The sequence below is a fragment of the Pristiophorus japonicus genome, chromosome 21, assembly GCF_044704955.1.
Source record: "Pristiophorus japonicus isolate sPriJap1 chromosome 21, sPriJap1.hap1, whole genome shotgun sequence".
NCBI classification, from domain to species: Eukaryota; Metazoa; Chordata; class Chondrichthyes; family Pristiophoridae; genus Pristiophorus; species Pristiophorus japonicus.
In genome coordinates this window covers 48,075,525-48,090,284 of record NC_091997.1, presented here as the reverse complement: position 1 = coordinate 48,090,284, position 14,760 = coordinate 48,075,525, and the positions used below count along the sequence as shown (strand labels likewise).

General features: G+C 49.1%; 1 protein-coding gene across 1 annotated transcript; it reads left to right on the top strand.

Annotated features, from left to right (window-relative positions):
* The first annotated feature begins 13,314 nt into the window (after window positions 1-13,314).
* Window positions 13,315-13,641, top strand: LOC139233528 (reprimo-like protein). Its single transcript, XM_070863927.1, has one exon. The coding sequence runs from the start codon at window positions 13,315-13,317 to the stop codon at window positions 13,639-13,641; it is 327 nt and encodes a 108-aa protein (XP_070720028.1).
* Window positions 13,642-14,760: the final 1,119 nt, after the last annotated feature.

The following is a 14,760-nucleotide window of genomic DNA, read 5'->3' as shown; positions in this document are numbered from 1 at the left end:
AACCATTTACTTTGATGAGGACTGTATCCTTTTCTACTCTAACTTTCGAAGTGCTTTTTCTCCAATCTTTCCCCTTTGCACTTGTTGCGTTTCTCCACATTCTCCTCGATGGATCTGCACCTCGTGCGGTGACCAGAATTGATGGCAGTGTTTCAATACGTGCATTTTAACAGGATCTCCTCCCAGTCGCAAAGCCTCACTAGCTCCTCACTCGCTGATCAGAGACTTGGGCCGACAGTGTTAAAGTCCTGTCTCAAGTACAGCACTCAACAACAACAGCAAATTGCATTTATACAGCGCCTTCAACACAGTAAAATGCCCCAAGATGCTGCATAGGGGCGTCCTCCGACTAAATTTGACATCAAGCCAAAGAAGACTTATGAGGAAAGGTTGAGTAGGTTGGGCCTCTACTCATTGGAATTCAGAAAAATGAGAGGTGATCTTATCGAAATGTATGAGATTATGAGGGGGCTTGACAAGGTGGATGCAGAGAGGATGTTTCCACTGATGGGGGAGACTAGAACTAGAGGGCATGATCACAAATTAAGGGGCCGCCCATTTAAAACTGAGATGAGGAGGAATTTCTTCTCTCAGAGGGTTGTAAATCTGTGGAATTCGCTACCTCAGAGAGCTGTGGAGGCTGGGTCATTGAATAAATTTAAGACAGAGATAGACAGTTTCTTAACTGATAAGGTAATAAAGAGTTATGGGGAACGGGCAGGGAAGTGGACCTGAGTCCATGATTGGATCAGCCATGATAGTATTAAATGGCAGAGCAGGCTTGAGGGGCTGTATGGCCTACGCCTGCTCCTATTTCTTATGTTCTTCTGTTCTTATGTATGAGACATTAAAACAAGTGGCCAAGACTTGGTCAAAGAGGTAGGTGTTGAGCCGGGCCTCAAAGGAGGAGAGAGAGGCGGAGCGGTTTCGGGGGAGTGTTCCAGAGCTTGGGGCTGAGTCAGATGAAGGCACGGCTGGCAGTGGTGGGATGATGGAAGTGAGTATGTGTAAGAGACCAGAATTGGAGCAATGAAAAGTTTTCTGAGGTTTGTAAGGCTGGAGAAAGTTACCGAGATATGAAGGGGTGAGGCCAGCGAGGGATTTGTAAACATGGGTGAGAATTTTAAAATTGAGGCGTTGGCCACCAACAGAACTCCATGCTGGGAGCAGAGCCCACAAAATTACTCCCAAACTGCGGCCTGGCAAGTGAATTATAAAACCCCACCATACTCTCTGTAAAAACAAGAACTTTCATTGATATAGCACCTGTCCCAAAGGCAATGAATTATTTTTGAAGTGCAGTCACTTGTTTTATAGGCAAATGCAGCAGCCAGTCTGCACACAGCAAAGTACTACAACAATAACAACAACTTGTGTTTATATAGCGCCTTTAACATAGTAATACGTCCCATGACGCTTCACAGCAGTGTTTTAAGACAAAACAAATACACTTAACACTGAGCCACATAAGAAGAAATTACGGCAGACGACTAAAAGCTTGGTCAAAGAGGTAGGTTTTAAGGAGCGTCTTAAAGGAGGAAAGAGAGATAGAGAGGTGGAGAGGTTTAGGGAGGGAGTTCCAGAGCTTGGGGGCCAGGCAGGTGAAGGCACGGCCATCGATAGTTGAGCGATTATAAACAGCGATGCTCAAGAGGGCAGAATTTGAGGAGCGCAGGGGGCGGGACGGGGGGGGGGGAATGGGTGGGGGTTGTGAGGCTGGAGGAGATTACAGAGATAGGAAGGGGATCATGAGCGGATAGTCTGTTTTGGTGGAGGGATAAATGTTGACTAGAACACTTCTTCTGCTCTTCTTGGGATAGCACCATGGAATCTTTTACACTCACCCGAGCGGGTAGACATTGGAGTTGAGAAGAATGAGAGGTGATCTTATCGAAACATATAAGATAATGAGGGGGCAACAAGGTGGATGCACAGAGGATATTTCCACTCATAGGGGAAACTAAAACTAGGGGACATAGTCTCAGAATGAAGGGCCGCCCATTTAAACTGAGATGAGGAGGAATTTCTTCTCTCAATGGGTTGTAAATCTATGGAATTCTCTGCCCCAGAGAGCTGTGGAGGCTGGGTCATTGAATATATTTAAGACGAAGATAGACAGATTTTTGAGCGATAAGGGTTAAGTGGAAGTGAAGGGGAAGTGGAGCTGAGTCCATGATCAGATCAGCCATGATTTATTGAATGGCGGAGCAGACGCGAGAGGCCAGGTGGCCGACTCCTGCTCCCATTTCTTATGTTCTTATGTTGCTCACATTCCATGAACAAATTAAAAAGAAAGGATTGATTCAGAACTGGACATGTCACCATGTTAAGCCGAAAATAGTGAAGTGTATGAATCAAAGGAGGAGGCACTGAGGACTGTGCAGTTCACTTCCGTTCAATTCTGAACAGGCTGTCTCATGCAGGAACATGCTCTCATGGACATAGACATCCCTTCATCCAATCTTCATGTGTGAGATACATAGTAAAGAAAGAAAGAACTTGCACTTATATAGCACCTTTCATGAGCTCAGGATGCCGCAAAGCACTTTACAACCAATGAAGTACTTTTTGAAATGTAGACACTGTTGTAATGTAGGAAATGCGACAGCCAATTTGTACACAGCAAGCTCCCACAAACAGCAACAAAATAAATGACCAGATCATGTGTTTTAGGTGCTGGTCGAGGGATAAATGTTGGCCAGATCACTCGGAGAAATCTTCTGCTCTCCTTCAAAATAGACCCATGAGATTTCTTATGTCCATATGAGACGGGGTCTCGGTTTAACGTCTCATCTGAACGACAGCACCTCCGACAGTGCAGTACTCACTCAGTACTGCCCTGGAGTGTCAGCCTAGGTCTTGGGCTTTGGTCTCTGTAGTGGGACTTGAACCCACTCATTTTCCTGACTCAAGGGCAAGCGTACTATCAACTGAGCCACACCTGACTCTTTCGTACATTGTCTGTCGGCTTTCTGTAGACTTTGCCCTGCCTCTGTACCACAGCCATTCTGCTGCTGGTCGGTACAGAGTCATTTCTAGGGGAATCCTGGACCCCTCTACCCACATGCCCCCAAAATGGACGTTGGGATGGAGGAGGAGATGGGTGGAGGAGATGGGTGGAGGAAGCCCCATTCCCCCGTCAGATGGGGGAAGATCCAACAGAGATGGACTTTGCCCCAACATCCAGCTCACAGATACCAGAAATAACGCTATCAATTTTTCTTTAGTATGGTTGGTAGTTATTCTGGTGACTGCGTGGCCCTGGACAACGTGGACCACTTCCCTTATCTTGGGAGCCTCCTATCAACAAGCGCAGGCATTGCCGACGAAATCCAACACGGCCTCCAGTGCGCCAGTGCAGCCTTTGGCCACCTGAGGAAAAGAGTGTTTGAAGACCAGGCCCTCAAAACTGTCACTAAGCTCATGGTCAACAGGGCTGTAGTAATACCAGCCCTCCTGTATGGCTCAGAAACATGGACCATGTACAGCAGACACCTCAAGTTGCTGGAGAAATACCACCAACGATGTCTCCGCAAGATCCTACAAATCCCCTGGCAGGACAGACCTACCAACTTTAGAGTCCTTGACCAGGCCAACATCCCCAGCATTGAAGCACTGACCACACTCGATCAGCTCCGGTGGGCAGGCCACATCGTTTGCATGCCAAACACGAGACTCCCAAAGCAAGCGCTCTACTCGGAACTCCTTCACGGCAGACGAGCCAAAGGTGGGCAGCAGAAACGTTACCAAGACACCCTCAAAGTCTCCCTGATAAAGTGCAACATCCCCATTGACACCTGGGAGTCCCTGGCCAAAGACCGCCCTAAGTGGAGGAAGAGTATCCAGGAGGGCGCTAAGCACCTCGAGTCTCATCGCCGAGAGCATGAAGAAATCAAGCGCAGGCAGCGGAAGGAGCGTGCGGCAAACCAGTCCCACCCACCCCTTCCCTCAATGACTATCTGTCCAACCTGTGACAGGGACTGTGGTTCTCGTATTGGACTGTTCAGCCATCAAAGAACTCGTTTTAAGAGTGGAAGCAACTCTTCCTTGATTCCGAGGGACTATCTATGATGATGATGAGGTGCCTTTCCATAGCTGCTGTGCTGACCTGGCTCTTGCCTCTAAACAGCCTCCTTCAGCAGAGCGGGTGAGGCAGTCCAGGCCACAGACTTCTCCACGACCATCAAAGAAATGGAAATTGGGCTTACATATTCAATGGTTTTTCTTTAGTTTCATTTATTTAGCTTTGGGGCCTGGTATACTTATTAATCTGACTAAAGTGTCTGTGGCTGATTAGCGCAGTGAATATTCCAAGAATATAAATGTGTGTTACAATGAGCAGCTTGTCCCGGAACTGAAGCAGGAAACAGGTTCCACTGGCTGGGGCGACGTGTCAGTACTGTTAAACTGTATTTGCATTCTGCTGGCATTAGGCCTTGGGAAAGTTGTTAAGTCACAGAAGGAGGGATATAAAAATAGCTCTGCGATATAGTTATTGAAACAATTAGCTAAGGGAGCTGTGTAAACCTCTGCCTAAAACTAAACCTGCCTTAACATCTCCACCTCTCTATCTCTCTTTCCTCCTTCAAGATGCTCCTTAAAACCTACCTCTTAGACCAAACTGCTCTAATTTCTACTTATGTGGCTCGGTGTCAAATTTTTAGCATATAATACTCCTGTGAAGCACCTTGGGACGTTTCACCATGCTAAAGGCGCTATATAAATACAAGTTGTTGTTGTTGTGTAATGGTTGGCTACTGAGATTTTGAATATTAAAGCAAAGCTCACAGGGCAATGAAGAAAGGCAGTGACGGTTTCCAAATCCAAGTCAACTCAAATTGCCGGTTATAGTGAGAGGGGCAGAGGAGCGGTGCACCCCTCCCCGGCCCCAAGTGGGCTCGGCAGGAGCAAGGGACAAGGGGCTGCGCTCCTGACAATTATCGAGTGATCCCTGCTTGGAAAGTCTGCGTGTGTAGACACTGGGCTCGCCTACGATAGCACACATGGCCGAATAGCATGCTGACCTGCAGCAGCTAGGCTCGCGCGTGCAGATCGGCCACTTGGGCGAGTGTAACCGCGAAACAATCAGCACTTTCAAGAGTGGAGACAGTTCCTCCGGTCGCGGAGTCAACGGCGAGGGGACGGGGAGTCGTCAGCTTAAAACTATCATTGTGATTGAGGACAGAGGTTAAGAGAAACGTCCTGACTCAGCGGAATGTTAGAACAGGTCAGGGCAGAGACCACTGAATGTTTTAAGCAAGATTTGGATAAATATTTCAGAGGAAGATGCAGGGCAATGGGGAGAGAGCAGGGCAGCGGGATTGCTTTTGAATTGCTCTAGTAAAGACACGATGAGCCAATTAGCCTCCTTTCTGTGCTGTAAATATCTGGGGGCGAAATTGCCTTTAAATAGCCTCATTAGTGCCTCCGGGGGCACTAATGGGGCTCAAGGCAGTTTTTGTCCGGGGGAGGGGGTCGCTACTGCTTCCTGGGAAATTGCCTGGGCGGTTGCGGAGCTGTTGCCATGGCCGCCGCGCAATCATCAATGACATCATCGCCGTGTGTGGTGACCCCTCACCGCCCCACGCCGACCCCTTAAACGCCCCGCGGGGGAAATGGCCGACATCCGCTCTCGGGGTGGTGATTAAAGGGGAGGGCGCCAGTGCCCCGGTCTGCCATCTTTTTTTGTCGGCCGACTCCCTGGTTGGCTCGACAATGGTGGCCCTAGCTTGGTGAAGATGCTGATTGTTTTGCGGTTACACTTGTCCAAGTGGCCGTTCTGTACCTGCGAGCGTTGCTGCAGCCCGGCACTCCGTCACAGGTGCTGGGCTGGCAGCCCGGTCCCACACTGCCCTGGTGGCCCAGTGGTGGCCATCAGAGGCCTTGCAGAGTGTGCAGGGGCTCTTCCATTTAATCGAAGGGGAGGGGCATTGAAGCGCATCAGCGCCGCACGAGTATCCGCGTAGCCCCAGTAGCGCCCCGGTTACCGCCCGCAAAGGAAGTGCAGTGCGGGAGATTGAGTGCTGCTTCCTTTCGGGGCGGGAAAGACAATTCCGCGGTGGGGCGGGACTTCTGCGTTGGCCACTAAAAGTCCCGGCCCCGCCCGCAAGGCTACCGCCCCCAATCGGGGCACAGGACATTTCATCCCTCTGATGTTCGAGAAGAAGAGAAAAATGGGAAATTGGGGAAATGAAAATAAATCGGAATTGTAAACTTCTAGGAATAGTTCATTGGAACATAAGAACATAGTAACATTAGGCACAGGAGGAGGCCATTCAGCCGCTCTGGCCTGCTCTGCCATTCAAATACATCATGGTTGATCGGCACCTCCACTCTATTTACCTGCCTTTGCTCTATCTCCATTGATAACTGCATTTATATAGCCCCTTTCATGACCTCAGGATGTCCCAAAGTGCTTTACCGCCAATGAAGTACTTCACCATTGTAATATAGGAAACACGGCAGCAATTTGCAAGGTGCCACAAAATAAGAATGAGTTAATGACCAAATCACCTGCTGTGTGCTGAAGTGGTGGCTTAGATTATGTACTTATGAGCTTTAAATTCCACCTGCTGGAATTAAGATTGTGTTTTGCAGTTCCATGGCTAGTCTCCTGTACCTCTCTGTTATGGTCAACTTCTGAGTAACAAGCTGTGGTTTCAAGTCTGACTCCAGTGCAGAGACTTGAGCATGTAATCCAGGCTGAGCGCTGTAATGTTGGAGGTGCCGTCTTGAGATGTTAAAGCAAGGCCCCGTCTGCTCTCTCAGGTGGACGTAAAAGATCTCATGGCACTATTTTAAAGAAGAGCAGGGGAGTTATCCCGTGTCCTGGCCAATAACAGTAATGCCAACTCATGATTTAATCATGAGACACACGATTTTTGATGAAAATTCAGCCCAATTCATGATCTCGCGATTCACCTCAGAAAACTCACGATTTTAAACGTGTTTTGCAATATTGTTGACACACTGAGCAAACCGGAGTGCGTGCTCCGCCACACGCTATGCGGAGGAGCCCAACTCGCTGGGAATGCTGGGAGATGTAGCTCCATTCTCGTTATAACACTGTCCAGTGCCACGTAAGATCGGCTCGGCGAGAACTGCGTGTGCTGCAATACAATTTGCATCATTCACCTATGCCCGCGCAGCAATTGGCAGAGTCAGTGAGTGCCATCTGGTGAGGGTGAGACTTTGGTGGGGGAGGAGAGAGACTGTGGAGGGTGGCAGGGAGATAGGGCACAGAGAGGAATGGGAGGAAGATGGAGGTAGAGGGAGAGATTATGGAAGTGGGACAGGGAGGCACACGGAGAGAGCTGGGAGAGATAGGCAGAGAGATGAAGTTACAAAGTGTCATGTCTTTAACTGTCATTGTAACCCATGTATAAACTGACTAGTTGTACACTGTGAGAACATTGACCACTAGGTGGTGAACTTGTGGGAGACACTACTAACCTGGTCTTTCAGGTATGAAAGGGGAAGCTCCACCCACCTTCATCACTTCAGTGCTGGAATAAAAGTTGCTGGTCACAGAGTGACCTTCTCTCAAGTATGGGCCTCGTGTGCATTTGTACTGTATAGTAAGGACATATCATTGGCGACGAGAAACTGGGATTTAAACCACGCGAACATGGCCACTAGCAGCACAGATGAGAGGTACTGTGTTGGTGATGATTGGGACGATTTTATTGAGAGACTACAGCAAAGCTTCGTCACGAAGGAATGGCTGGGACAGGATTCGGCCGACAAATGCAGGGCTCATCTCCTGACGGTTTGTGGATCCAGGACGTACTCCCTGGTGAAGGACCTTCCAGCGCCAGGGAAGCCGACGGACAAGACTTTTGAAGAGTTCAGTAAGTTGATCGGGAAACACTTTAAACCGGCGAGCAGCATGCACATGGCGAGACACCGGTTTTACACGCACCGGCGGCGAGAAGGGCAAAGCATTCCAGACTTCGTGGCAGACCTCTGGCGACTGGCGAGCCTATGTAAGTTCCCAGATGCATGCAGAGCGGAGATGCTGCAAGAATTTTTTATTGAGGGCATCGGGCACGCTGGGGTTTTCAGGAAACTGATCGAGACCAAAGACTTGACCCTGGAAACAGCGGTTTTGATGGCCCAGACATTTATCTCAGGGGAGGAAGAGACCAGAATGCTGTTTGACAAAAATCTTGGTTTAAATGCAGCAAATGGACAGGGAGTCAACATTGTTAATACGGCGCACAGTTCTCCAGTCAGACAGTGGCAATCGGACATGCCCGAGCATGTAGTCGAATCCAAAGGGGGAATTCAACAGGGGCAATGGCTAGCTGAACGACGATTCACGCCATCGCAAGGGACAATGCGGCCAGTAATGGGGCCATCAACACCTGTCAATGGTGTGCTTAAAAACAATTACACAGACAGTCAGAGACGATCGACTGGTAATGGGCCTTTTGTTTCCAACAACGGTTCATGTTGGAGGTATGGAGGCAAACACACAGCCAGAGCTTGCAGGTATCAGCAATACACCTGCAGAAATTGCAACGTCAGCGGTCACTTGGCGTGTATGTGCAGGAAGCCTGCAGCCAGGTTGATGTACGAGGATGACGGGGATGATGTAAGTCCTACGAGGCCAAATGGACACTGGGGGAAATCGCTGGAAGCTGAAGTTCAGCGAGTTCATGTGGAGCACATATACAGTTCATACACCAGGACACCACCGATAATGATGAATGGCATCCCTGTATCAATGGAGCTAGACACAGTGGCCAGCCAGTCCCTGATGAGTATCAAACAGTTCGACAAGTTGTGGGCGTCCAAGGCCAGGAGGCCAAAATTATTGCCGATTGACGCACAGCTACGGACATGTACAAAGGAGATCATTCCGGTGCTAGGCAGTGCCACGGTAGTCGTGACCCACAAAGATTCGGATTGAATGGATCCAAATGGATCGAGTGCGACATTCTCAATTCAAGCACATCCTCGGCCACGGTAGAAAGTCTACGGGCAATGTTTGCCGCCCAAGATCTACCTGACTTCTTGGTCAGTGACAATGGCCTGTGCTTTACAAGCATTGAATTCCAGGACTTCATGGCAGGAAATGGTATCAACCATGTCAGAATGGCACCGTTCAAGCCAGCCTCAAATGGCCAGGCGGATCGAGCAATGCAGATAATGAAACAGGGGATGCTCAGAATCCAAGGAGGTTCCCTACAAAGCCGCTTATCACACCTCCTGTTGGCCAATAGATCCCGACCACACTCGCTCACAGGGGTCCCACCCGCAGAGCTGCTAATGAAAAGGATGCTCAAAACCAGGTTATCCCTTATACACACCACCATGAAAGAAATTGTTGAGAGCAGGCACCGGTTACAATGTGACTACCATGACGGGCGCGATATATTGATATCAATGACCCTATCTTTGTTCTCCACTACGCTGCAGAGCCCAAATGGCTCGCAGGCACTGTGATTGCCAAAGAGGGGAATAGGATTCTGGTAGTTAAACTTACCAGTGGACAAATCTGCCGCAAACACGTGGATCAAACAAAAAGGAGGTTCAGCAGCCCCATAGAAGAAGCAGAGGAAGAACACGATGTAGAGTTCACTCCTCCACAGGTGACCGAACACCGGAACCAAGTGGAGGAGAGCCCAGTCACTGTGGGCAGTCTGGACAGGCCTGAGGCACCGCAAACAGCAGACACTCAGGCCAGCGCCCAACAACCGGAGCCCCAACTCAGGCACTCTACAAGGGAGCGTAAACCTGTGATCCCAATAAGACTTTGGGGGGGAGGTGATGTCATGTATTTAACTGTCATTGTAACCCATGTATAAACTGACTAGTTGTACACTGTGAGAACATTGACCACAAGGTGGTGAACTTGTGGGAGACACTCCTAACCTGGTCTTTCAGGTATAAAAGGGGAAGCTCCACCCACCTTCATCACTTCAGTGCTGGAATAAAAGTTACTGGTCACAGAGTGACCTTCTCTCAAGTATGGGCCTCGTATGCATTTGTACTGAATCGTAAGGACAGATCACAAAGAGAGAGAGAGAGAGCGATGGAGGTACAAAGAGAGAGAGAGAGAGAGAGTGATGGGAATACAGAGAGAGAGATGTGGAAGAGTGATGGGGGGAGAGATGGAGAAACAGAGAGGAATGCGAGAGATGGATGTATAGAGAAAAAGGTGGGGGAAGATTGATGCTGAGAGAATGGGGTACAGTGAGGAATGCGAGAGATAGGAAGAGATGGGGGCAAAGAGAGAGAGAGGACGAGACTCAGAGGAGGAGGAAAAAGATTGAGACCAGTGTAGGAGGGAGAGAGAGTGATGGAGACATGAAAGGAAGAGACTGTCGGGAGAGAGGAGTGTGGGAGAGATTGGGGGAGGAAGAGATGGAGACTGGGCAAGTAGAGAGAGGAGGAGACACTGAGGGCAGGAGATGGTGAGATACAGGGAAAGAAGGGAAGGGGAGACAGTGATGAGAGGAAGAACCTAAGAGGTGGTGGGGAAAAGACTGAGAGAGACAGGAGAGAGCGATTGAGGGAAAGATTTGAGGGAGAGAGAATGAAAGGAGGGGGAAGGAAAGAGAAACCAGAGGGGTTGGGGAGCGAGACCAGAGGCAAGGAGGAGAAAGGAAAGGGAGAGAGACAAAGGGGAGCGGGGGGTAGGGGAGAGAAGGGAGGAGATTGACATATGGATGGATGGGGGGGGGGGGGTACGCAGGAAGAGGGCGATAAGGAGGATGTTGAAGTTTTTAGGCTGCAACAGATGGTTTTCTTGAGTTCAGTGACAGAAGTTATCCCTGCAGGTAAGCCTACATGCCTAGTTAATTGGTGACTGTATGTGCCAGTATTCAGTAATGTAGCATTGCCCAAGGCCAATCAGAGCACTCTTGTAGTTGCTATTTGCTAATTGGATATGACAGCAGTTCTCCCCTGTGTTTGGTTAATGGAAGAATAAGCCAGTGATTCTCAAACTGGAGTCCGTGCAGACAGGCGGGTAACCAGCAGAGGGGGAGGGGTCTCCCCCTGAAACACCCAGGCACTGAGGGGGAGAAACCCCGAAATACCCAGGCACTGGCGGGGGGGGGGGGGAGGCTGAAACACCCAGGCACTGGGGGGGGAGAAACCCCGAAACCCCGAAATACCCAGGCACTGGCGGGGGGGGGGGGAGGCTGAAACACCCAGGCACTGGTGGGGGGGGGGGGAACCCCGAAACACCCAGGCACTGGCGGGGGGGAGGCTGAAACACCCAGGCACTGGTGGCGTGGGGGTGAAGGCTGAAACTCCCAGGCACTGCGGGGGGCTGGGGGGGAACACCCTGAAACACTCAGGCACTGGGGAGGACCCCCTGAACCACAGCCACTGTACAGAGTGGGGGTGGGGGGGGGGGCAGTGGCAGATTACACCTGGCGCAGTGCCAGCCTTGCCAATCCCACTCCGGAATTCCGGAATCTGCAGGGAGGAGCGGGGCAGGTGACGTATCCCAGAGAAATGTTGCTGCACCTGTAGGCTCACCTTTCAGCCGCAGGGGAAGGTAAAAGTTTGCAGCTCACCAATCACGGTGTTGACGGGGTGATTGCTGGCCCCTGTCTCCACGGGAAACTGTCTCGTGTTGTTTCCCCAGAACCTACCTTTGTTTAGCCGCCGCTGGGACTTGTGCTGGGTTCCAGCTGCTGAGAGCCGGTAGGGTTATTTTCAATATAGTGTTTGTAAAGAGATGTGACCTGTTGGAGATTAAGGAAAGCTACCAATGAGGTTTGTAAACCAACAAATGGCAACTGATGATTTCTCAACAAATCGCACGATTTTGAAGAACTTGGCTCAGGATTTATGAGGCGGTGGTGTTGGCATTACTGCAATATTTATCTCTCAACCAACATCACAAACAGGTTAGCTGGTCATTATTGCATTGCTGTTTGTGGAATTTTGCTGTGTGCAAATTTGCTGCTGCGTTTCTCACATTACAACAAGTAACGACCTTTCAAAATACTTCATTGGCTGTAAAGTGCTTTGGGTTGTGAAAGGCGCGCTGTATAAATGCAAGTTCTTTCCTTTTAAATGGAGAGCTGAGAGACATCAAGGGGGAAAGCGAGGGTCGCGCCGGCAGACTTTGCCACGCCACGTGTGCTTAAGTCACTGCTTTTATTTCGCAAGCGGTCAAGACATAAGCTGCGATTTTCAGTGAGTGTTGTGTGTTTGTGTAGCGGAGCGCCCGGTGCCGCGCCATGTGACTGCATCTCAAACAAAGGCTTCAAAAGGCGAGGCTCCAGCACACAGAGCGGCCGCTGGGGGCGAGATCCGCCCAGAGAGAGAGAGCGAGAGAGAGCGCCAGAGAGCGCCAACTCTTCCCGGTAACCGCCCCATCCGCCAGAGCTGTACAACATGAGCCGGTACCTCCAATAACACGGATCCACAGGCAGGCTCGGCACCAGCTCGCTCGTCCCAGAGGTTTTGCCAAACATTATAATTAAGTGCTCAAAAGAAATCTATTCCAGCACTTGGGATCCGTTTAAACGGCGGAGTTTGATAGGTAAGGAGTGGTCTCTGCGCAGATTTGCGTTTATATTTTTCCTCACCCTCAACAAAATGTGGCTGGACCCAAGAGAGAGAGAGAAATTAACTGCAATAGCGATTCTGACACATGGCACAGACTTGATGTTAGTGCCGGCTGCATGTGTATAATTACAGCATCGCTCAGAATCTAAGAATATTTCCATTAGTTGCCAGAAGGTGAGACAAGCAGGCAGTCTCTGGGTGGTTTTAGTCATGTGAGAGGGATTAAACACTCTAAATATAAAATGAGAGCATTTGAAAAAGTTTTTATATTTATCACAGAGACATTCTCAGCAGTGCTTGTTTGAGATCCAACCTCCCACACGTTTAAATTTGACAAGTCAGTGTTACTCCCCTCCCCTAGCTAAACCTCCTTGTTGTTTTCTGTTGCAGCGTCTCCTCCCTCCAAGCTTCTGGTGGTTGGCTCCAAGCTCCTTTATAAAGCGCCTTTGGCTCTCGGCTCATGGACAAGTTGCACAAGTAAGGAGGGTAGAGGACTCGGCGGCAGCAAAGGAGCTCGGCTCTGAATCATCCGACTCCCATCGCCAGGTTTTTGTGTTTAAACAGAAAAGCCCAGCGCAAAGGGCAGCCGAGGAACCATCGGCCTGAAGACTAGGGAGATCTCGAATTCGTCAGCAACCAGGACCAGAGCTGAACTTGAGAGAGGCAGCGTTCAGATTCTCACCATTAGCAGCCTGCTCATCTCCTGTTGCTCCTCTCTAATATTTGTTTTTTTTTTGAGAAAAAAGGCGCTTTCTTGTCTTGCAAGCAAAGATTAACATGAATTCTACTTTCTTCAATCAGACTGTGGTAGAGGAGGGTTTGTATTCCAGTAAGGGTCACGGTCTGGGGACAGTTCTGGGATGTTGCAACCAGACCGCAGTGACCACCGATGGATCCCTGAACCTGAATCAAGAGGAGCAGAAACTATTCATCATGAGGGTGGTGCAGATTGCGGTCCTCTGCGTCCTCTCTTTGACTGTCATCTTCGGCATCTTCTTCCTGGGCTGCAACTTAATGATTAAGTCGGAGAGCATGATCAACTTTCTGGTGAAGGACAGGAGACCCTCCAAGGATGTGGAGGCTGTGATAGTTGGCTTGTACTAGTCGGAGAGCCTCGCTTCCCATCTTTTTGTAAAGCAGCGGGTTTACTCCTGATTGTACATTGACCGCTGAACGCCTCCCCGAAGGCATGAGGGAAGGGGTCCCGGGGCGGTGAAGTGGTGCGGTTAAAGCACGGATCGGTGGGTTTGAGCAAAGAGAAACAGGGAGAGAGAAAAAAATTGCACGAGAAATGAATCCATATTTTCTTAGAGTTTCTGGGAAAGTGTTGGAATTTGCAGAGTGGGTGTCTTGTGCACGGGGTGGGGGGGGGGGGGCATTATGTTGCATGCAGAACCGAGTAAGTCTGAATAATAATTAAATATTGCATGAAAATATCAAACATAATCAGGGTGGGAATGTGAAATGGGAGGATATGGAGCGAGAGGGAAGTGGAATCGTACAGTTAGGATCTTAAAGCGAATATTGCATGTGAAGGTACCTTCAAAATCATCCTTTACAATTTGACATGTAATATACATGAAACTGACTCCGAACTACAAACAACAAAAACATCTAAACATTTTGTAAGATATTTTCTTGAGAACGAGTTTTAATGGCATGTATTTTTCCCGCCAGTAGCTGACTGTTAAGTACCCCCAGTCTGTTTCAGTGTCTGGGTTCGTGTCTTGCAATGAAATTGCAGCATGGTTTATATCGGTTCTTCAGCGAGCCTGTGATTTCCACTTGATGTGACTCCGTTATACAATGCGATTTTTAAAATTTCTTGTTTTTAAAACTGTAATGCAAAAAAAAATGATTGATAAAAAATATTCCAACAAATATCTTCTTTGAGTGGTTTGATATTATTGGTCCATCCGTGACCGGACACTCCCCGAAATCTTTCATCCAGGACGGTCCTGATATATTCAAGTGATTTGTGTTTGGGAACGGGAGCAATCTGAACAGGAATTAAACGATCAGGTTGAAACTGATTTAAGTGCATCTGCTCAGAGCTCCCCGATACACTTTGCTTCTAACAAACACTGACTCCAGACAAAGTTTATAAATAACAAGTCTATGATGTACAAATATGTCTGTGTCAATAAGGACGTTTTATAATACCGCTCTGTTAAACGGGGGGAGGGGCATTCACTGATGGACAATGTCGGATATGATATGCAC

Bases quoted from the DNA above. Each gene is read 5' to 3' on its own strand.
- LOC139233528 (XM_070863927.1), top strand. From the start codon at position 13,315: ATGAATTCTACTTTCTTCAATCAGACTGTGGTAGAGGAGGGTTTGTAT.